General features: G+C 49.3%; 1 protein-coding gene across 3 annotated transcripts in view; it reads left to right on the top strand.

The window, feature by feature from the left end:
• FLI1 (Fli-1 proto-oncogene, ETS transcription factor) overlaps positions 1-24,422 on the top strand; it is a 116,960-nt gene that overhangs the window by 89,431 nt on the left and 3,107 nt on the right. For all 3 annotated transcript variants that reach the window (XM_045192760.3, XM_045192761.3, XM_024557308.4), the window contains 3 exons: positions 20,529-20,594; positions 22,203-22,262; positions 24,165-24,212. In XM_045192760.3, coding sequence (XP_045048695.1) covers positions 20,529-20,594; positions 22,203-22,262; positions 24,165-24,212 — 174 coding nt within the window. The remainder of the gene's footprint in view (positions 1-20,528; positions 20,595-22,202; positions 22,263-24,164; positions 24,213-24,422) is intronic.

Consider the following 24,422-nt stretch of genomic DNA (forward strand, 5'->3'; position numbering starts at 1 on the left):
GATGGTCTGAATCTGCCTGAACGGCCCACAGCCACAAAACAAAGTGCATTAGCAAGACAAAGCTAACCCAGCCTCTCTGGCCTCCCCACCTCGCTCTCTTCTGCTTTTCTCTAATCCCCACCTTTAGTTCTTAAAATATTAAATGGAAAAATAAAAAGGACCCATCACACACCCTGGCTCCATCTTGTTCAAATGAAATCACTCACAGAGCCCCAAACAAACCCAGAGTTCATCTAAAGCACCAGGGTCCTCTTTGTGCGTGTGTACGCACACACACGCACACTTCACATAGGGCAGGTGCTGGCATCGAGCACAAAGGAAAGAAGTTGAGGAGATGATGTCTGTGAATGCTTCTTCAATGCACGTACCAAATTAGAGTGCCTTTTGACTTTGCCGTGGCATAATCGCCCTTCCAGCGTGTCTCTCGGAAATGACTGCACCCTCTAAGGGTTATTTTTGCCCCAGAAGTAAGGCTAGTTTTTAAAAATTAATTTATAACGGTCTTTAAGTCCCTTAATGAAATATTCTATGGTCACAGACTGGACCCACCTAGAACAGTCGTGACCTCTCTACTGTTAGTTACCAAGGCCATGCACTTGAGTGATACAGGATGGAAGCATCATTGCCCATTTGCAGGAACAGCCACAGCTGCCGTCTGCGTAGACGTCAGTAATGCTTTGGACACACTCACACACCGTGCCTCTGCTTTTGCGCCCGGCAGCCTCCCTAGGAGGTAGAAATGACCATCTCCATTTTGCATTGCAGGCAGGGAAAGGGAGGCTGTGCGATGTCAACGGCAGAGCCAGGGCTCAAACCCAGGTTGTAGGGTTCAGGACCCTTGGCCGCAGGTGGTCTCCCTGACAAACACAGCCTTTCTGCCTCTCGCTGACTTTTCATGGAAACAAGACTTGGCCCAAGTGTACAGTTTGGGCAGAGATTTGAATGTTTTCCCCTTCGTTTTCTCCATCCCCACCGTTTTCCCACGATCATCCCCACCTGCATCCCTATGCTAGTCTCCTTTCCCAAAGATGAATTCATACGCACCCCCTACTTGGCGCTACTGCCTGATCTAACTGTGCAGGGAAGCACCTGGTGAGTTTTTTAAAGGTACTGATGCCGTAGGACCAACATTAGGTGACCCCACTCATGTGAGGCACCGTGAGCAGGCAAACGGAGAGTGGCATGGTGGGTCCCATGTCTGGGGGCCGGGGGAGGGACGGAAACTTATTGTTTAATGGGGACAGAGTTCCAGTTTGGAAAGATGAAAAGTTCTGATTGTTATGGATGCACAAAGTGAATGTACTTAATGCCATTCGCACACACTGAAAAATGGTCGAAACGGTTAATGTTATGTATGTTTTACAGTAAAAATGCAAAAATACAATGCTGATGCTCAGACTCCCAACAGGACCAGTTAATTCAGAATCTCTAGGAGGGACACGTCGGCAGTGAAAAGGTTTCAAGCTCTCCAGGTTACTCTGGCAGCTCGCAGCCAGCATTCAGGAGCCCTGCCGCCCAAAACCGACACAGAGACAGGAAAGCAAGGCCCGTGTCGGAGCCGCCCAGGTTTCGCTGGAGATGCGCTGGGCAGTGGGTCTTGGCCTTTCGTGGCCTCAAGTCAACCTAGAAAAGGAAGAGCAGGACCTATTGGTATTCCAATGAAGGTGTAGGCTAAGGATGAGGATTAAAAATTAAAAATAAAAAGTAGATATGTGGTAATGAATCTACAAGGAGGACGCTGGGGCACTAGTAGTTAAGTGGCCTTTCCAAGTACATACAGTCTTGGAGCCAGGACCGCTGACCCTCCAAACCCCGTTCTCTCACCCTCCATGCTGGGGCACCTGGGCGCAGGTCAAGAGGTCCCCCTTGTTTTCCTGGTGGACCCCGCCCTGGGGCCCTCCCCCCGTCCTCATTTGGACAACCAGCATGCAAGAATCAGCAGATCTCTTGTCCTTCGGAGAGCTTTGCACATGTAAACCCTCATTTCCTCAGGGTCACGCTGGCTCTGTTTAAATACCTCTGACTCTCCAAAAGTCAGAGGACATTGAGCTCCTTGTTTATGAACTCCTGGAACTCATAAACCCACCACGGCCCGCATAGCCCTGAGCTTCCAGCCCCAGCCTGGGAAGCCACTCAGGACCTGCCACTGAATGCAAAACCACTTCCCCACCTTGGTACCTTGTCTGCCTGCCCGCGGAACAGCCATCTCCAGCGGTTGCCTTGGCTAATGGATAAAAAGTCTGTCTGCTTGCACGCCAACTACAGGAAAGAGAGCGGAGAAACTCTGAAATGCGTCCCTTATGGTAAAACGCCTGACAGGCACTGAGACTGGGCCAACGAGAGCCCTGCGTCTCTCCCGAGGCTCCAGGTGGCGGCGGCCCGTTGCAGCTTCTCACCATTTGCCAACCACTGCACGTCCATGGCCTCGTCTGCCTCCCGCCATCAGCATGGGACGGCAGGGCTGGTATTACTAGGATCCCATTCTGTAGATAAAGCAGACACAACACAGATGGATGGCAGAGTTCATTTGACGTCCCCCCAGGTTTGGGGGCAGAGCAGGGTTCAAATGTAGGTCTCTCGGGTTCTTTCCTCCCTCCAAGCTGCTTCTCACATCTCGGTATCTTTAATCCAAGCATCTGCCAGCATCTTATACCTTCTTTAATGAATGCTCTCCATTGACCTAGGGCAGGTATTAATCTCATATTTCAGCATTATAACATATTGCTTAAACTCTCAGGCTTTGAATGCAAACAGACTATGTGACCTTGGGCAAGCCACTAACTCTTTTTTACTGCCTCAATTTTCTCACATATAAAGTGAGGATAATTTTAGTGACCTTTCAGACAGGAGAGTGCGCCCATGCCTCACTTAGCACAGAGTCCGACACGCCATTACATGCTCAACATTAGCTTCATGGGGTATGACAGTGATTATACTGTTATTGCAAAAATAAGTCGAATATTTCTGAGGGAGGGTTTACCGCATGCTAACACTGCGCCCAGGACCGTGAAGGATACCACACCGCATCATGTGACGTGGGAATACCATGGGCGGGGCGCCAGGTCACTTCCAGTCTCATTAGGGAGACAGGCATGCAGAAGTGTTGAGGAATAGTATGAATCTGCATATCACGAAATGGAAACAGGCGTGCTACACAGAAGTTCTCTGAGAGTGATGAGGAACGCCCACTCCAAACCTTTCTCGTGACTGAAGAGACATGAGGCCAGAGAAGACATGGGTCCAGCCCAGGCCACACAGGGAGTGAAGAGCAAGGGGCAGAGCCTGCAGTCACTCAGTGCCTCAGTCACGAGTGGACACAAAGTCTGTGACTTGTGCCCTCCTCCACCCCGTTCATTCATCTCTTCCCTTATTAAGGAACCACTGTGGGTAGGACACGAGCCTGAGCCCAGGAAATACAGTGCTCGGGCAGCTCCTACCCTCGGGGGCTTAGCGGCAGAGATGCGGCCGGGGCAGTACGGAATGGGCACCGGGTATTGGAGTGTGAGTGACGTGTCAACAAATCCTGCCATTTCCTCTGTGTTTACATCCTCTGTGGAGTGGCCTTTGTGATTTAATTTTAGAGTGGATGGGAAGCCTCTAGAAATATGCAGCAGGGTGGTGCTGGACAAGGATCGTGACAGGAAGGGATGGTGTTAGACACTGAAGATGACATCAGTCACGGGGCCTGGGTCTGCCCTGTATTGTGGGGGCTGTGATGGGGAGCGGTACATGTTCATTCTGGGTTTGGGGGAAGGGGCCCGGGCAAGTTCCTGGGGCGGGGGGTGTGAGGATGCCCCATGGGGGCACCGAGGCCTCTGTGTGACATGTGACCCACACGTAACTGAAAGACCCAGTTGGATGCCTCCCTGTGAGACAGGAAGCTCAGGAAAGGAGCCCAGAGCCAGGGATTTGCTTCAAGCCAAGCAGGGCCAGGGAGGCGAAGTGGGTGAGGGTCAAGCTGAAATAAGATTGGCAGGATGAAGGGCCCTGCAGGGTTTGGTAGGGTTTCTTCTCTGCTTTACAACAGCTGTGAAATTTTCTATAACTTAAAAGATGCCCCAAGAAGTTTTGTTTTAATGGGGGAAAATGTGGATGAGGGCAGAACATTGACGCTGGAAGCCGAGGCGCTGCATGTAAGGCGCAGTGAAAGAGGGCGGTGTGTTTTCAGGTCCAGCGTCTGGGGGAGGGTGGGCTTTGGGTGGCATCCTGAGTGGGAGGGAGGGTGAACCAGTGTCCAGGTGTTCGGCGTGGGCGTGGGCCAGGCGCTGCTGCCCCAGCTGGGGGAGCGGCGGGGGCGGGGCAGGTCTGGCACACGGGTGCCGTAGGAAAAGGCCTGTAATGCTGTGAGATCATCTCCTGTTATTTTTAGGGAGTAAATAACATCTCTTATGCAGCAGGTTCTGTGGCTCCACAGGCTCTGTCTATGTCAACTAACATGCATTTAAACTTGAGGGTATGGAGGACTCACAGGAGGGCCTGTTAAGAACTTTGTCATTATATGTTTTTCCTTTATGATGAAATACCTCTAATCCATTTTTAGCACAAGCAGGGATGACTGTTGAATGTGTGTGTGAGTGCGGGGCTGTTTCTGGGGCCCAAAGGCAAGATTTATTATTACAGGAGAGACAGTAGCTTGCTATCTTGGTTTTTTTAAAAATTGTTTTCCTTTGAAATTCCAGAGTTAATGTTTTGTCTGCTTTCGATCTGACCCTCTTTGGAGAGCAGCAGGTTTTTGTGTGAGCTTTTTTCCACCAGAGAGATAGAGAGGGAGAGAGGGAGGGAGAGAGAGAGAGGGAGAGGGAGAGAGAGAGAGGGAGAGAGAGAGAGGGAGAGAGAGAGAGGGAGAGAGAGAGAGGGAGAGAGAGAGGGAGAGAGAGAGAGAGAGAGGGAGAGAGAGAGAGAGGGAGAGAGAGAGCTCTGGAAACAAAGAACCGTTGTCTCCCCTCTGTAGCAGAGGCAGGAAACCCCAGTCCCCAGGGAATTCAGCCAGCCAGCCCTGTCCCGGAGTCAGACTCCAGCTCTCTGAATTCAATTTGACAGCTTGTCTGGGACACTTTCTAAGTAACCATTATCCTTCCTTTCTCTAAGTAAAAGAACTGTTATTTTTTTCTGTGGGTGTGCGCCGTGTGCTGTTATCACACATGTGGGTTACATGGTGACAAGGACACGCTTTCTCTAAATTATTGGAAACACTTAGCCTGTTTCCTAAGACAAGTGTCAACTTGTTCCAGGATAATAAGGCAAACAACTTTCAATATTACACTGTTGCAGGTAGAGGGATTTTGTTGGGGCATTTCTTTTTGTCTTTAGTTTCAGGTAAGGCATGAATTCCCTTATTTTAGGGTGCTCTTTCATCACAAGAATAACTCAAATCATGTACATTTTATTCCTTGGAGGATTTAAATATATATATATATTTTTTTTAAATACACACACACACACACACACAACTATCTTCTAATGGTCATTCTCCTCAGCTTCTGTGTTTGATTAATTCATTCTTTTAAAGAGCCCTGGCCGGCATGGCTCAGGTGGTTGGGCGTCAGACTGCAAAGTGAGGGGTCGCCAGTTCGACTCCCGATCAGGGCACATACCCAGGTTACAGGTTCAATCCCTGGTTGGCGTGCATGTGAGAAGCAACTAATCGATGTTTCCCCTCACACTGATGTCTCTCTCCCTCTCTTTCTCCCTCCCCTCCCATCTCTCTAAACACAAATAAATAAAATCTTTTTAAAACTGTATACCACCATAACATCTCACTGCAAGAGAGAGTTCAGAGGGCCGTGCAGGTCAGCCTCAAGGCCCCCGGGGCTGCATGGGGCTGACGGGCACAGCCAAAGCGACCACCTAGAGTTCAGGGTGGATGCTTCTCTCTCCTGCCTCCTGCAGTTACTCAGACCAGCTAACCTTGCCACCGCAGACTGAGGGATGGACAGGCAAGACCAGCCTTCCTGGCATGCGCATTTGAAGACTGTGCAGCCTCCGCCAGGCAGGGTCACCAGAGGCACAAGGCCCAGAACAGTCTCAATCACTTTGGGCTCAGAGATGTGATAGCTTTGCCCAGAAGGACAGTTTTGCCCATTTAGGATCTGACAGAAAAATGTGTCCAGTTGTGAATTGACTCCTGCCTAGTCTGTTTTCAAGCAGAACATTGAATGGGTCCCTGTTCTCCCTCTGCCTCGCATACCCTTCCTTTCCTACCCATCCCCTCCCCCGCCCCCCAACACACACACCTTACCTGTAATCCTAGGAAGCCACACTCGCCCTGAGGCCCTGTTCAGATAACCTCTCCTCAGTAGGGTCTCAACCACCCCTTCCTGGAGTGCTTTGCTTGGACTTACTGTTTTTACAATTCAGCAGCCAGCAAATTCTATCCTAATGGTCTTTTGTCTTTCAAGACTGGCAGCATCTTAAAGGAAGAAGCTTAGACCAGGCCATTGGATGGATGGATGAAAATTTAGATAACATGCCCTCAGCTGCTCCCCAAAAGTTTTCTGTAAAACTAACCCTTCATTATATTTCTAAATACGGGGGTGATATTTTGGTGTCGTCCACGGCAGAGGGTACTCACCTCTTTCTCTACCTTGCCGTAAATGTCCCCTTCATTTGACTCCCAGGTGATTTCGGAGAAGCTGTGATCAGCCCCATCCATAGTAGCAGGGAGAGCCCACCAACAGCAGAATTCACTCATGAGATGGTAGCTCCACTCCACCCTTTGGCCCATTTTCTATCAGCTTAAACTCTTCTAGGACGCCCCTCGGATCTGGGTCCCCTTGCTATGGGCGCCAGGGTGAGAAGAGGCCGAGGACAGAACCAAGCCAAGGAAGAGTGACATTCGGGAAAAATTTAACTTCTGCTCCCTCCAGCCTTCCTTCCCCTACTGTTGCTCTTGCCCTGCCCCAGAACAACCACAGCTGACGTGTATTAAGTGCATAGCAGGTGCCGAGAACTTTCCTACTCACTCCACATTGATACTTCACTACAGCCTTATTTAGTCCCTGCTGTGGTTACTCCTATTCACATAGGAGAAAACTGGGGCTCGAATAGGTTAAGCCCAACCAGAAAGCTAGTATGAAGCAGAACAGACTCTCTACTGCAGCCCCCTCAAAGCCCCCCTCCCCTGGCAGTGACAAGGCCCACAGCTGCCTCTCCCAGTTCCATCCACCACCCGTGGAAAGGCCCATTGCTTCCAGGAAGCTGATGTCACCTAGTCGTTATGATGATATGATTAGATTAATAGATTCCTACTATGGTCCAAACACTCAGTACTTGCATTTCACGAAGCATGTGAGGTGATTTCACAGATGTTATTTTTATTATTGTGCTTTATAATTTACATAATGTTATTCATCCTTTTGCATTTAATATCACATTTTAAAGAATAAAGGAGACAAGAACATATTTAGAAAAGGAATGGATCTATTGAGTAATGCTCTCAATAAGGATTGCAATAAACTTAATTTTTAAAATGAGGGGGAGATGGCCCTGGCTGGTGTGGCTCAATGGATTGAGCGCCAGCCTGCAAACCAAAGGGTCACCAGTTGGATTCCCAGTCAGGGTGCTTGCCTGGGCTGTGAGCCAGGTCAGGTCCCCAGTGGGGGGCACGTGAGAGGCAACCACACACTGATGTTTCTCTCCCTCTTTTTCTCCCTCCCTTCCCCTCTGTCTAAAATAAATAAATAAAATCTGTATAAAATAAAATGAGGCAGAGATGGATATTAGTCCCATAAACCTAGTTGTGAAATTTCCCTGATGTTACATCAGGCAAACAACCCCTGGCCTCTATAAGCGTCATTGATCCATGGTTCTCATGGAAGAGAAAGAAAGATATCAGAATACCTGGGACCATTTTAAAGACACATGCCAGGGTGCTCCACCCACCCCCACCACTCCCCCTGCTCATTCATATGTACCCTTAGTAGGTGAACGAGTAGAGGAGGAAGAGGGATCTGAGCATCTTTGTTCTTAGAATAAGCTCCTTCCATGGCTTCTGAAACCTTTTCCCCCGACACCACCCCCACCCCGAGAGCTTTATTCGAATACTTAACAGAACAGAAATGTGCCTTTGCTGCTCTTCCTTGGCATCCTTTCTGCCACCGCAATGTGGGCCTTTCTTGTCCCTGTGCTAGAAGACACCCAGGCCCCAGGGCCTGTTCCTGGATGCTGAGAAGTTCCCTGTTGACCTTCCTGCCCTCCTTGGGCATGTCTTTTGTCTTTATGTTTATTAAAGCTGCCTCAGATGCTCCCTGGTGACATCAGGAACATGATAGGCTGTGGGAAAGGTACTTGGGAGCAACCTGACCTCCACAGCACACTTCCCACTAGACTCAGCCAGACGAGGACTCCTCCCACCACCGCCAGGGAGGGGCCTCCCAGGACCGCGTGTGCTCCGGGGGGCTGGAGCTGCATCCCACTTACGCACACGTCTCAGTGGCACTTCGCACTCACTGAGTGGGCCGTTGGGCTTTGCATTTCCAATTCATCTCCAAATTGGTGACTATTACTATGTTAGGCCTCCCACCTCTACCAAGTTTCACTTTGACTTACATATTTCATCCCATTCCAGATAGCAAAGCTAAGGCTCAAAATGAAATTGCCCTTGGGTGATGTAACTCCATTTCCACTGCCATGTGGTCTTGGTTTATAATACAAACTAGAAGTGACCCCTGTTGGCTTTTTGGAGGAGTGGAGTCCCAGAGTGCTTTGGAAAGAAAAGGCCAGGGCCACGAGTCCCCCACATGGCCCACGGATGGCTTCCTCAACGCAGAGTATTCCAAATGCATTTGTTTTGCTAAATACACTGGTTTAGAAATTTTACAGGGAGGCTGTTGGAGGGCAGGAGTAGCTGGAAAGTATTTAAAATAAGGCCTCATACTCATAAATGAAATTCTCTCCCTCAATCCATCCATCTCTCTAGCTGTCTACCCAGAGAAAGAGAGAGAAGCTGCTCTTCTGCCGGACAGTGGTGCAGAGGTGTGGGGGCATCTACTCGGGGAAAGTAAAGGCAGGGCTGGCATCATTTGCTATTTGAATATGAAAACTTTTCCCAAGTTCTTTTTGTAGATGCAACAACTTGCTCTCTTCAGAGAAGCCTCTGTCTAATGTGATAAAGAACTTGTTTCTTTGGGGAGAAGATAAAATCATTGAGGAAGAAATGCTATATCTGGAAATACTAACCAGGGCCTATCTGAGCTGTTCCTCTCTAGTCTCAGAAGTCTGTAAACAGGACATCAGTATAAAAGTCCAGCATGCCTCTTTGATAAAGTTCAATTTCTTGGGTCAGGCGTACTCTAAAGAGAAAGTGGTCATTGAGTGAGATGATTACTGTATCAGAATCCAACACAATTTCAAAGCCCAATTCAAGTCCCACCCTCTTCAGGGTATACCTTCCTTACTCTCAAACACTACAACCCCCTCTAGGACACCACCACACTCACATGCTACGTACGGCCCTCATTCTACAAGATTATCTTCTAGTCTTTACTTGTGAGCTTCTTCCTCTATTCTTTTTCCAGCCTGTAGCTATTCACTAAGTACCACTGACCGTGATGGATTCCCTGGGGAAGGATAATCTAGTCTTTTACCATTTAATTTAATATTTACTCAATCCTTCTGCTTTACTATGGAAAGAACCCTAGGAAATTAACTTCGGTTGACACGAGAAAGGTTAACTTCTCATCACCAATGAATTAAACTCGGAAAAGAAGAACAGCTTTAATACTATAGGACACTTTGGAGTGTAGGAAGCATTTTCTCATGCATAAGCTTATTTATTCTCAGCAGAACCCTGTGAGGATTGAACAGGCCACTTCCTTTTCCGAACTCTTAAATTTTAGAGAGATTATTTTTCCCCAAGTGTCTCCCTATTACAGATAGCCAAGATGCAGAGACATTAAGTCAGTTGCCCAAGTTCACACAGCTGCTAGCTGGCAGAGATGGGAGGCCAACCGAGGAGTTCTGAACCCCAATCCAGCATTCTTTCTATTCCAATGAGCCGCTTCCCTGTTTGGAATGGAGTAAAGAGAAGCTATGGAATTCCTTCCCATGAAAATCTTTACAGCCTTTAATAGAACCACAAAGGGCCTTCTGCTTGACAAGATTTAGGTACCACTATTTCAAAGAGATGAAAATTGTTCTTGGTATTATTCTGAAAAATCTCTGAGCTTAAAAAGTTTTTGGCCTGCTTGTAAAATAATTCTCAGTCCCGCGCAATATCCTAGAGGAGTTTAGAGAGAGGAAGTTTTCCTGCTATGAGTCATACTTTCAATTTCTATTAAAATTCTTATACGGTCACATCTGATTTCTTTCATGCTGTGGGCCTCCAGGCCTGTGCTAATTTGCATGTCTGGTTTAGATAATGTCTGAGGTAGCTTCCAGTCTGCAAAGAAGCCTCTGATTCTATTACATGAGTCCATGCTCTACCTACCAAAAATTGATGGTTCTTTTTCTTTAACTGCCGGGCTCTGGTTGGGTGGACGCAGGGCCCGGGGTGGAAGCATGGCATGCTCACCAGCAGGGCCGCACAGATGGCATGTTCTTCTAGGATGAATTTACCTGTCCCCTTGTTCCCCTCTGACCCCAGAGAATTGCCCTTCCCCGAGACCCACTTCAGACTCAGATCAAAAGGCAAATCGTGGCAAATGTCGGCATTTAAAGCTTCTTGATTTAAACGGCAGTCCCAAATCAGTGTGTGTCTAAGACCATAGACTTGGCAATTGCCCCGATTCTAAATATGCAAAAACCGGCGAACCCCTTCACCGACTAGGCTCATGCCACCTTTCACAATCTCTCACCCGGACATCAAAAAAGATACTGGCAGGTTTTTAGGCTAATTTGCTGTCTTCCAACACAAAGTAATTCTCACCAGATAAAGAACTAAATGGAAGGACGTCGAGATTAGTGTAGGGCGACCTGGTCACTCTTCAGAAGGAAAGTATGGTGCTGTGGAGAGACATAGTGTCACAACACCGGACAGGTCAAGCCTTGGCTCAAATCTCTCACTTTCAGGGAGGCCCGCCCCTCCCCAGTGCCTCCTGCTCCTCTTCTCATCTTTCTCCATTGCTCCCATCACCTTCTAGCACGCAAGGCAGCTTCCCACTTGTTCGACTGGAGGTCCCGCCGAGCAAGGATGTTTGCCCATCACTGGACAGTAGTCCCCCCTCCATCCATGGGGGATACGCTCAAAGACCCCCAGGGGAGGCCTGAACCCCCAGATAGTACGAAACCCTATATATACTGTGTTTTCTTCTGTACGTAATATCTCTGATAAAGTTTCATTTATAAATTAGGCACAGGAAGAGATTAACCACAGTAAGTAATGATAAAACAGGACAATTACAATATAAGCTATAATACAAGTTATGTGAATGGCCTCTCTCCCTCCCTCTTAAAATGCCTTGTTGTGACCACCCTTTTACTTGCAGTAAATGGTTTGGTGTCACTGGTTCCAGGGGACCCCTTGCTGACGTTCTCCCGTAGGCTCAATGGTTTCTGGCACAACTCATTGTCGTCAGTAAAAACATACCTTCTCTTCACGTCTTCCACTCACAAATTCCATGCCTTTTCCGACTCAGCGTGCACTTACCCTGCACTGCGGCTGTGATAACTTTTGCGGTTCGAGGTGTAACAGCCAAGCTAGCGAGACTTTCTTCTTCCTTCTTCACAATTTCACAGACACGAGATTTGTTCTTCATGTCGATCTTAGCAACCTCAGCATATCATGTTTTTCTTTCCTTATTAACTCGAGGATTTTCACCTTTTCACTTAAAGGAAGCACTTTATGACTTCCCTTCGGCCCCTCTGAATTGCCAGCATCTGTACCCCTGAGCTTTAGGACCATTATTAAGTAAAATAAAGGTGACGTGGACACAAGCGCGTGATACCGGGACAGTCCACCTGATGACCCAGAGGACTCCCAAGGGGCTAAGACGTGGGGAGAGCATACAGCGTGAAGACGCAGGACACGCAGATGGCCTCACGTCCTGAGGAGGACAGCAGGACAGCGTGAGGTTTCGTCACGCTGCTCAGAACAGCACCCGATGTAAAACTTAGGAAGTGTTTATTTTCCACTTAATATTTTTGGGACTGTGGCTGACAGCGGGTAGGGACGTACACAAAGGGAAGTCGTGGGTAAAGGGACGACTTGTTCGCGGCCCATAGAACAGTGTCTGGCCCAGCAGTAGACATTCAGCAAAATGTTGCTAAGTGAATGAACGCGTGAGATATCAGTTACGTCAAATAGTCTGGTGTTGGGGGAGGGGACAGCTCTTGGGATGGGGGAGGGAAAGAAAAGTGTTTAAGGTACAGTCCCTGCCTTCCAAAGGATTATCCCCACCAAGCGTGGGAGATAAGTGCACCAAGAATTACGCCAGAAGCCTGAGCAGGACAAGGGCAGCAGACAGGAGACTCCTCCGAGGGACCACTCGACCTGTAGCACTCTGGAAGGAGGAGATGCCAAAGCTAACTTGTGGAGCCGGCACGAGATCGTACCCCTTTTTGCCAGAGAATGTGAGAGCGGCCTCCCCGTGAAATGTCAGCGTCAGACGTTCAGATCGGGACTCTGCACAGAGCCGAGGGGTTGGTTGAACACAGAGCACCTCTCGTTTCCCCTCAAGCCCTGTTACCTAAGTGCACTGTGAGGCTTCCTTTCTCGCTACCTGGAATCCGCTCAAACCCCGACGCAGATCTGACCGAAGAGGTATGCAACTGAGTTGTGTCTATACACAGCCCTACGTGGAGGGCAGTCGGGGAAACACCCAATCAATCTCGTCGGGATGAATTGCTTTTCTGCACTAGGCAGGCTCAGAAATCCCACTTTGAGGCTTTATCAAAATAAGGAGGTCATTTAGACTTCGGTGTCCCTTAGACACAGGGCCCACGGGGGAAACAAAATAGAAGAGCGGGCCGGGCTCAGCAGGAAGCCTCGCGTGACTGCGGCGGGCTGTGCCTGGCTGGTGTGCCACTTGCCTCTCCAAACTGTTCATATTTAAAACCCATCCATTTTTCCGAGCATGTTTCTCATATGTCCTTTTTTCCTTTGCACGTATAATATCTTAAACAGTACCCCCATTATACTCCACGCAGCAGGGTCAGTTCTGAGCCGAGGCGCTGTTTGGATTCCAGGACAAGAACTTTGAGCAAAGGAAATCTGATCCAGGATGTTTTTTTTTTTTTTCCCCCTATGAGTTCCAAGTTTGAAGAAAGTCTTCCCTAGATATTTCCCTCCTCCTGAGGTCTCAGTGGAAGCCAAGATCCTACGTTGCTCTTTGAAAAATAAGATGCCACCGAGGCGAAGGCTGGGCTGCCCCTATAGAACGGGTTGAAATGAGGTGAGGACTCAGCGTCAGAGCCGGCTGCGCAGGGACTTGGGGGAGCTGACAGTGGGGAGAACAAGGTTGCTGCATAAAACCTAAGCCTAATGTACCGGTGGGCAGCACATAGCCCCCGCCCCTCGCTATCTTTTAGGGCCATGTTCCTCAAAGTGGGGTCCAGGATAATCCATTTCTTTATTTTTAAAGATTTTTAGAGAGGGGGGAAGGGAGGGGGAAAGAGAGGGAGAGAAACAGTGATCGGTTGCCTCTCATCCATCTCCCAACCTAGGACCAAGCATGCAACCCAGGCCTGTACCCTGACCAGGAATCGAACTGGAGACCTTTTGCTTTGTGGGCTGACTCCCAACCAACTGAGCCACACGAGCCAGGGCCGCTTCTTTTCTTTTTTAAAAATAGCGCCACCCTGCATTCCAATTTGGGAATCAAGGATCTAGGATCCCAGGAATAGAGAACTACCCTCCTTCTTCTGTGGTTTCTTATCCTTTCCAAGGCCTTCCTTGCTAAGCGTTTTAACCTCAACTCACCAAGATAAACCTTGTCAGGATGCAAGGAAGATTGTAAAGACTACGTATATATTGCGTATATTTTCAAATTGTCATTAATCAAACGGTGGTTTAATCTTCCCAGCAACTTTATAAAATATCTGTTATTCGTCCATTTTAGGGAAGCAGAACCTGAGGTCCAAAAATGTAGAGTAGCCTTTTGACCAAGGTCACTCACCAGAGCAAACAGCAGAGCTGAGACATGAACCCAGGGCGACCCGGTTCTAAATGCCGTGTCGTAACCGCAGGAGTAAGGCCCACCAGAGAGACAGGACACGTTCACGGGGGTGCCCCACACCTTCCAGAAATGTGCGTTGCTCATGCACTAGTTGCCTTCGCACCGTTTGAAGGGGGAGGCCAGGCCTGGGGGTCAGACGGCTGGTGTGGTCACTGGCAGGAGTTATAGTGACAAAGGAGACCCGGGTTCTGAATTGTGGCTTGAGAAGGTTCTAGAAGCAGCGCAGTCTTTCACAGGTGAGGTGCAGCATCAAAGGCATCCTGGAGGACAGCCCAGAGGAAAGCAATGCGGGTTGGGTTGGTGGCCAGTAGAGCCCTCCTCAAAGACTGGGCCACAAGAAGCCAGAAGCTCAGAGAGAGAAGGGGTTTGCGGGGAGCGTCTAGCCCAATGCTCTACCAACAACGAGGGTGCTGCTCCCCTATGCACGCAGTTCCTCCTGGGGAGAGTCCAGGCGACGTATCTTCCTCCTGCTGGACTTGGCTCTTTCTTAGGAAAGTCAAGGCTGCAAGTCTCAGGGTCCTCTTATCTATCTATCTATCGATTGATTGATTGATCGATCTATTCATTTGTTTATGAGGGAAGGACAGGGAGGAATAGAGGGAGAGAAACATAGATCAGTTGCCTCTCACACGTGCCAGGGACCTGGCCTGCAGCCCCGACTGGGAATCGTACTGGCAACCTTTTTGGTTTGCTGGGCGACACCCAACCCACTGAGCCACACGGGTCAGGGCTCACAGAGTCCTCTTTATTAGAGCCTTCCTCCTTTGTCATCCTCACTCTTTCTCAAGAACGGAGGCTTGGATCGAAGAAAAGCTTCTGCTCTGAGCGAGGGTGGCCGTGCCCATTCCTAGGCTGAAAGGGTGACATTCAGAGAAGCTGGGCTCTCCAAGGGTAAACAGGCTTGGGGGGCCACCAGCTCGCTCAGCAGCAGCCAGAAACGCAATGAGAACGTTCAGGAGAAACTCATCTTTTTCCACCACGTAACCGAGAGTGCGGCCATATGCCTTAAGGAATGAAGAGAGAGGCCTTTGTGTGCCGGTGCCCCTGCGTCATCGGCCTCGGGGTGAGGTCGTGACAAAAGGGAGAGCTGCCTGTCGCCCGCTGGGCCTTCAGAGAGTGGACTGGAGCCACCGGAGCAGAAGGACGTGTTTTTCCTGAGACGTTCAGCCAGATTTCTGAGACCCATGAAAAGCTTCACGCAGAAACTGAGTTAACACTGGGATGTCTATGAGAAGGTCATATCCAGTAAAAAACATTTCCTCTTCCAGCAGGGACTTTTCAGAGAAAAATCTCCATGCTCCTATGTCTCTACCCCGGGAGGCTCTCCTGGAATCTAAGAGGCCGTGTAGTGTCAAATTCAGCCACATCGAGTGTCCCCTAGTGGAGGTGCTGTTCGGGCCATTGTAATGTGAGGCAGAATCCCCCACAATGCCCGGCAGCGCCCAGACTCCCCACGGCAAGGCGCTGGCCTCTTTCTGCTTCGACAAAGTCGACCTCAGGCCTGCCTGAAACCACAAGCTCCAGGCAAAGCCCTGCTGGTGACTTGTCTGGAAAAGAATCCCAATAAGACTTGTCATCTTGGTACTCTCTCCAGCCAGGCGGCAGCGGCTGTCCCAGAAGTCGAAAGTGAGTTTGTCAGAATTGGGGTGTGCTTTTCTGCTGACAAAGCAATCTGCCACCACACAGAAGGTCCGAGATTGTCAGCTCCTCTGCTGGTCCCTGACAGTCACACTGCGCTCTTGGCCGCCACCTTAAGCTTGTGTTTTCAGAAGTCAGTTCTCAGGAAGCAGAGCGCAGGCACCCTATTCACTGCAGGTGTGTAGGGGTGGGGCGGGGTTAGTGCACACTCAGGTGGCTTCATGGATCAGCGCACCCACCAGAGACGTCTCCACACCCCTCCCAGCAGCCGGGGGTCAGGGAGCTCTGACAGCCACAGATAGTGTGGGTGTAGGAGTGTGCGTCCTGGGGCTCACTCCCCGGTCCAGGCTTTTTCATTTTGGTGATAGACACATTTCTGTGTGTGTGTCTGGGCCTACAGCTGACCACACAGCTAAGCTTTCGCTTGCACGACCTTTAGGAGGCAAAAAGCAAACCCTCGTTTCAACAATGACATTAAGAACATGTAAAATAAAATGCAGGCCACTTCAATAAGTGGCCTCTCGTTCTTTGCTGTGGGGACAGACTTATCCTGTGCCTGTAACAGGTGCACTCTTGTTCATCACACTCAGAGGGGCCACGCAGGGTCCGTGCAGTCTGTACTCGTCACTGTCACCTGGACATCAGTCGCCTGGAGGCGACCTAGGGGGCAGAAGTGAGGGTAGGGGCCCTGAATTCTCCTCGGCCAGTGAAAGAGTGGACCATCGGAGGAAGCGTGCGTGTTTAGCAAGACAGAGAAAGTATCGGCCCACCTGTGTATTCATTCCACAGATGGTCAGCACCGGTTCTGGGCTGTCCTAGGCGCTTGATTATGTCAGAGACCAGAAGAGGGACCCCGCCCCTGTGGGCCTGATATTCAGGTGGGAGAGGCAGACAATAAACAACAAACATGAGTTACTTATTGATTAAATTAGGTGACCAGTGGAAACGTAAGAGGTAGAGAGCATAGCGAGGGGCTAGAGGGGAGGGGAGGGGGAAGTTGTGTACATGGGGTAAGCCTGGCGAACATGTTTCTGGGCCTGGACATTCTTTCGGTGTATAATAATGATGCACACGGTAACATTAATTGCCAACATTTTCCACGTCTGACTCAGTGCTAGGCACCGGGCCAGGTATTGACGTGGTCGTCTCATTCATTCTGCAAGGCTGCCCTGTTCTTCTGACCTCCGAGGCAGAAGACCAGCCCTTGGTTCTTGCCGTTGGCCTCCTCCACCTTCGTGCTGTGTCTCTGCAGCAGGACTTACTCCAGAAATTCCGGTTTTCATTAAATCTCACCTTTAGTGGATGTCCCTACAAAGCCCAGTGCCCACAGCGTGCGTTCGTGAAACTCCGTAATGACGCTGGGTGTCCTTTCTAGATTCAGGTGCCAGTAGCAGGACTTGCCACCAGATAGCTGGGGATGAAAAGGCAACAGGAGGAAGACTTGTGGTGTGTGTCACTCAGAGGCCACGCATGCCCGAGACCCTTGGCCAAAGACACCAGCCCGCGGCCCGGGCCTGATGCTGTTGATCGCTCCGTTAACATTGCATTGGGAACACGGTTCAGGCTGATTGCCGACGGCCTCTCTGTTTCAGTCGCTTCCTTTTTGTACCTGCTAGGGGACTTTTGGGTTGATGGGGACCTCCACTGTCCTGTCAGCCAGGCTTTTCCCCACCTCCCCACCCCCCCACCCCCCGGTGGGCCTGCGGGGGAATCCTGTCTCACAGTTCTGCAGCCCTCCTCAGGCCCTGAGGGGCTGCCTCACGCTTCCTGATAAGGCATTGGCTTCACCAGTGACTGGGGACTTGGAGTTACAGGAAAGTCCCGCGGTCACGGGTCCTCTGTCGGCTACAGGAAAGTCGTCCAGGCTTTCCGTAACTTCCGTACAGCTCTCTGCTCTGCCCTGGGGCCAGGAGAGAAGAATAAGAGGAACACTTGATAAGAGGTCAATGGTGAGCCATAGCCATTGTTTGGGCTCAAAGAAAAGGGTTCTCAGATATAACACAGCGTTCACATAGGACACCTTCTGTAAACGAATGAGTAGGAAAACGGAATCCAAAACTTGGAGACAGATTCTATGAGTGCTGTTAAGTCAGAAGGCAAGTCAGGGCTTCAGATAACACACACCACTTCCTGGAACCTAGCAACTTGCTTTTTCTTTTGCGTGAATTTGTCACTTTCTATTCCACTTTCTGTTCTGCTCCTCTTCGATTCACCTCCCCGCCCCCAGGTGCTCCTCCATCCTGCACAGCACCACAAGCTTCCTTCCCCACCACACCCTGCTATCCTGGCATTGCCACATGCCCGGAACGTCTCTGGACTCCCACTGCCTGTGACTCAAGGTCATTCAGCTGGCCTAGCTGCCAGCCACATGGCCTTGAACATGCCTCCGCTCTCTCCTCCGGCCCTCTCTTTCTACCTCTTCCTCTACGTCAGTCAGGCAGTTGCCTCTAGGGTTCTCCTTCAGTCATCACTTGTGCGTGTCCTCACCCACGTCTGCCTTGTGCCTGTCTGCACTGGTCTCTCCAAGGAGGTCTCACGCAGTTCCCGGGACCATGGTTACACCTTTCCCTTCCTAACCAACCTCCAGCAGCCTCACCACCTCCACCACCCCTTGGGTCCGTTACCCATAGTTCCTCGCAATCTTAGATATCTTCTCACAGTTCAATGCCAGGACAGAGAATGTGTGTCCCATTACTTTGTATCCACTCTGTGGCCAAGCACACCACACACTGCAGAAGCTACTCTGAAGTAAAGTACTGGAGGCCTACCTGGCATCCCCCACCCCGGAAAAATCCTTGAAGGACCTCGCCTTTCCTGTGGCTCTCATACCAGCGCTGCACACACTCTGCAGACCCCCACAAGACCTTCCCGAAAGTGCCCACCAGAGCTGACAACTTCCTTCCGAGCTTGTAAACAAGTTGGGCTTTTTGTTTGTCTTTGTTTTACTCTGTTTTGAAGCAAGCAGGGGCATCTATTTGCAGGAGGAATTGTGGGGGCGACAAGTCAAATAAAAATAAAAACAGACCCCTTAAACGAGTTGAGCTTTGTCTCCCTTTTGTCCTCCCTCCCTGCTCTCTCTCACCGACCCCACCCCCCTCACTTTCCGCTTGCTTTTCATGCCAGTTGCTGAATACTGTAATTTAAAAACTGCGCTGGCTTTCCCAGAGCCAGGAGGAATGTGCATTCGCACGTGGATTTTTCCACAAGAAAACTGTCCTTGCCTTTCGGTTCTTCTTAGCCAGAAACAGTGAGCAAACAGACGATCAGAGGAGCCCATCCGTCTTGGCGGTTTTTACTCTAATTTGTTGGCGGCTCCAGAGGGGACAAGGGGGATGGTCTGTGTTTCCCCCCCGTCAGCCTGTTGTTTGATGAGGTTTGTGCTCCATTTGTTCAGATGGTTTTCATGGTCTCTTTGTTGTTCGTGGAAAGACTTTGAAAGTCGTCATTCTGTAGCCTTAGTTCTTCGGCTATTCCTGCTCAGCGTCAAAGCCACGAGAAGGGAAAAGGGGACGTGCCCAGCCAGTTAGTGAAGGCATTTCGGAACACAGTGATGGAGGCATGTGGATTTTTTTCAAGAAAGAGGTTGGGATCACAAATGTTCAGGTTCAATGGAGGAGTTTCCATGGCAATTTGGAAGTGAAGCTCTAGTCACGTTCAGGCAGGTGGGGCATATATCCGTGTTCTCATTTCTTGTTCCAGCCCCCTTTCCAGCCACACCGCTGGCCTTTTTCCTTCCTCCACAGCCATCAGGCCCAGCCTTCTCCACTCTCAGCAGAAAAGCACGAGGGCCTAGGAGAGCCTGGCATGTGCTCACACCTCTGAGACCTCACCCACAACACCAGCGTGCTGAAGGGAAGGGCAGGGGTCGGCCACCCGAGACGTCACGGGTGGGCTCTGAGACGTTCTCCTCGTGGAGTCTTGAATCTGGACACTGCCCATCTCTGCAGAGTTACCATGGATGTTTTTTCTTTCTAACCTTGCATCAGTTTATATTTGTAGGAAGCTTTAGAAGATGTCTCACACATGTTATAGCATTTGATCATCACCTGCCTTAGTCCGTTGGGGCTGGTAAAACAGAGTACCACAGATTGAGAGATTTATAAACAACAGAAATTTATTTCCTACGGGTCTGGAGGCTGGAAGTCTGAGATCATAGTGGCAACAGCATCAGATTCTGGCGAAGGCCCTCTTCTGCACTGCACAATGCTGACCTCCTGCGGCGCCCTCACTTAGCAGGGAGAGGGCAAGCCAGCTTCACAGCCTCTTCTCAGAAGGCCACTAATCCCATCCTTCGGGGCCCCACCCTCACAACCTAATCACCTCCCGAAGACCCCACCCCCTGGAACCAGCACATTGGGGTTAGGAATCAACACAGGAGTTTGCGGGGGAAGGGGGTGGAACACAGACATCAGTTCAACCCTATGAGGTCGGTAAATCGTGTAGATTTTTGTTTCCATATTAAAGAAGGTTGAATGCAGTAATATCTTATGATTCATCCAAGGTCTCACAACAAGCAATGCCAGGGACAGAACTTGAACCAATGCTCTGACCTCCAATTCAGGGTTCTTCTGGTTACTTCAGCTCCCAATCAGAACAGTCATATTCCTTCTACCCAGCCTCCTTCACCCCAGGGCAAGAGCACACTTCTGGAATTTAGCGATGCCTATAAAATAACTGCCGAATTCATTTTAATTTCTCCTGATTACTGAGAGATTGTCTTCATGCCGGGTGTGCAAAGCAGGAGAGGCTGACGTGTGACTGTTTGCTGTTTTTCATTAGACCCTTCCTACGACTCCGTCAGGAGAGGAGGATGGGGCAATAACATGAATTCCAGCCTCAACAAAAGTAAGTACATGTCACTCTGCCTTTGGGAGGAAAACACTTTTCCAAGGACAGGGTGGAGAGCAAGGTCATGAGATTTAAAAAAGAGAACAAAGGATAAGAGCGAGCGTTTTTTACCCCGTTTTTTGAGTAGACATCAACACTAATTGCCAGTTTAAGGCCTGTCAGTGATACTGGTTCTTTGAAAAGAGGGTTTTGTTCAGGCCTTTGAGTTTCATTTATTGCTTTTGGTTTGAGAATTGTTGAAGGCCGAAGGTTTCTCAAGACAAGGGTCGGTCTGAAAGGCCACTGGATTTGGGTTTAAGTGGTGACGATGACCCTCTATGACGTTGCTGCTCAGACTGTCGATGCTTAGTCACATTGATGTCACCGTCCCCATTTCATGAAAGGCTGAGATGGAGGATAACCTGATGAGGAGATGGCAGGGGTCCGAGATATCAGTTCGGGTTGAAGTCTGACCTGCAATCTCCCACCGAGGGAGGGGGAAAGAGAATGCCCCAAGCTCCTGAACCAGAAACTCGTCCATCTTGCTAGCTCTAGGAAGTAAAATATCAAGCACATGAATGGATGTTGAAGGGAATTCTTTCGAGGAGGAGGTGGGGATTGCAAAGGTATGCCCCAGCAATAACGACAATTCCTTTCAATAATGCACATGAATTATTTGTTCATTCTGTGCCCAGAATCTGGCACTTGAGTTCACAGTGATGAGTCAGGCACGGTCCCGCAGGGGAGAGGGGCTATCACGCTTCGCTCTGCATGAGTCACTCTTTATCTGGGTGTATCCAGGAGGGCTCTCGGGACCTGGGGCCATTTGAGTTGGCTCCAGAGAGAGAAGTAGGATTTGGACCTGCAGAGATGGGGCAGACAGACCCTCCCAGAAGTGGGCACGGGGGAAAGACCTCTAGGCTGAGATGAGACGTGTGACAGTCAGCGAGGACTCCGGGTTCCTGGAGTTTAGGAAGTGTGAAGGAGAAGTAGTCTGGAGAGGTAAGGCAGGGGCCACGAAGGGCACTATGAAGATAGACCTTCATTCTGCAATCAAGGAGGAATTACTAAGGTTTTCGGACAGTGGAGTGACGTGGTTTAGAGAGATTAGCTGGCTAAACAGCATAGGATGGGTCAGAGGGGAGGGAGTGGGGAGGCAAGGGTACCAGGCGGACTAAGCCTTAGGCCATGAGACAACAAAGACGCAGACCTAAGGTGGGGGCGCAGTGCAGCAATGGAGGGAAGCTCATGAAACGTGGGAACAGGAAAAGCAGGCAACCTTCGCTCAAACGTCACTTTCCCATGAAGGGCCTCTCTGAATCTTCTATTTAAAAGTGAAACCCTCAGCCTCAGTGCCATTAGCTGTGCTGTGTGATGTGTTTACTGAGGCCCACGGTTGTCTGCACTGCACCGCTTGCTGTAAGTTGTGCTGGGAGCCGCTGGTTCGTTGCTGACTCTCTAGCGTTCGGAGCAGTGCCCGCACATAGTAGATTCCAGATATTCACAAAATAAAACAAATGAATGAGACCGCACGTTCCTCCTCCTCGGGGAGGGCGTTTGACAAGACATTTCTCTCCCTCGTGGGGCGTGGCCCCGCTGACCGTGTTTCTTCTTCTCTTGCCGCAGGCCCTCCCCTTGCAGGAGCACAGACAATGAGTAAGAATACTGAGCAACGGCCCCAACCAGGTACCTGTCCGTGGGGTGCGCGGTCCCTTATCTGCTTCTTAGGCAGCCACCGATTCCACGTGATCAGTTGAAGGGGGGCTGAACGACAGGCTTCGTTTGCCACCCCTTTTCCACCAAGGGCCTCTAGCTGGCTCCCCATAAGAAATCTATGACTCAAGTGACAGGCCCTAGAGCCAGGTGGTTAAATATCAGAAGTGAAAGGAATATTAAAGATGAAATGTTCCAATGCCTCGTTTTGTAAAATAAAGAAACTGAGGCCCAGAGAGGCAAAGTGATTTGCTAAAAGCCACGCAGCTAGTTTATGAGAGCTATAACACCCCCAAGGGCTCTCCCAGCCTTCTTATGTCAGTTTCGCCACGCTTCGTTTCAGAAATGCCTTCACCCTGTGATGGATCTACTTAACAATCTAGGCAGGGGAGCTTTCCGAACCGCGGCATCAGAGGCTTTTACTGTTAGGAAGGATAGAGACATCCAGGTCCGTAAATCCTTCTGTAACATTTCAGTCTTGTGATTACTCCGTTGCTACTCGAATACTTACAGCAACAGGGAGTTCACTACCTAGCTGGGCTCACTTCCACAATTCAAGCCTAAGTCCCCTCCCTACAACTTCCAGTCATGCTTCCTAGTTCCCCCTCTGGAGAGACCTGCCCCCACTCTATGTGAAGAGCCTTATGATGACTGAAGACCCCCTTGGGCCCACCCCCGAGGCCAGCTGTGTCTTCTTCATGTGACCCAGCTGAGATTAGTTCTGAACAAGCAGTTGGCTTTGGGGTAGACAAACACTGTTTTCCATCTCCACCGAAGAGAGAGCAATGGGAAAACCGATTTACGAGGCATCAGGAAATTTTAGCAACACCAGACAGAGGGTTGTGACTTCACACAAAGGGTTTCATGAATCCCCAACAACAACAACAAAAGCAGATGTGACCTGGCAAAAGCGCTTTTGTTGTCATACTATGTGGATGAAAAGGGTGGACTGAATGGCCTTGCAGACTCTTCGAGTTAACTTGAAGTTCTAAGTAGAAACCCCCAAATCGTGCTGAGTTTAAAAAATTGCGATTATAACTACAAAAAGCATAAAATGGTGCCAAACCTATAACAATGCGGCCAACTCTCTACCATGATCTATTCCCCCCCCCAAAAGAAGACAAACCTCACATAAAACCAATATTGCAAAGGTTTTTTTTATAGCTAAATAATCACATAAATTTTAAGTAAACTGAGACAGCAAGAATAGTTATTTTACAGTTAAAAATACAGATTCTGGTTAGTGTTGACATTTCCAAGCTTAAGATCACAGAACACTGTCCTAGAAGGGAACTGAGGAATCCAGTAGCCCAACCCACTCATGGTGCAGAGGAGAAAACTAATACTCAGAGATCGTCCAATGAGTTTAGTTTGTAACACAGCTGCCCCTAAAAATCAGGCTGCTTGATTTGCAGACATGTCTATTTAATGGTACCTCGGAAAAGCAGAGGTATGTAAAATTGTCAGTAATAGGTAGAGCTATTAAAGACCAGTAATCATTAGATTTTCTTTAGGCCCACTTAATAAGCCATGTAGACCTTATTTCTTGTGATTAAATATTAGCCAAGTCCTTTCCAAATGGTTTCATTACTCTGTTTCAGGTAAAAACAGCATTATCTACAAATGTTAGGCACCAAATATGAAAAAAAAATAATGCTGTTACTATTCCATGTTGTTTCGATAAATCCTGGGATGAACCATAACTCTGGTCAAGGTCTTGGGCATCTGCAAATACAAGCAGTCAAGTTCTCTGAGATCAGGCTTTTCCATGATATTTAAACAAAAGTAGAAACCTCCGGGGTATTCTTAGTGTTAATGCTGTTGTGTTTATATTTTTAATAACAGTAAAGCAAATTCCCTTTTCTGTTTTCTTAGATCCCTATCAGATCCTGGGCCCAACCAGCAGTCGCCTAGCCAACCCCGGTGAGTTGACTTTGGCCTGTAAGGTTTTCTTTCCAGAATGTTCTGTAGCTCTGTGAGTTCACAGAGACCTCTGTCCTAAGTTCACACACTTGACTTGGTAGTAACATGTACTGTTTTCCTTAAAATATTCAACACCCGTTTCTGTACAAATGAGAGGGCAGGGCGGGTTAGTTGGCGGCAGTGATGTATTTGGTGGAAAACAAATGTTTT

The sequence above is a fragment of the Desmodus rotundus genome, chromosome 7, assembly GCF_022682495.2.
Source record: "Desmodus rotundus isolate HL8 chromosome 7, HLdesRot8A.1, whole genome shotgun sequence".
Lineage (NCBI taxonomy): Eukaryota > Metazoa > Chordata > Mammalia > Chiroptera > Phyllostomidae > Desmodus > Desmodus rotundus.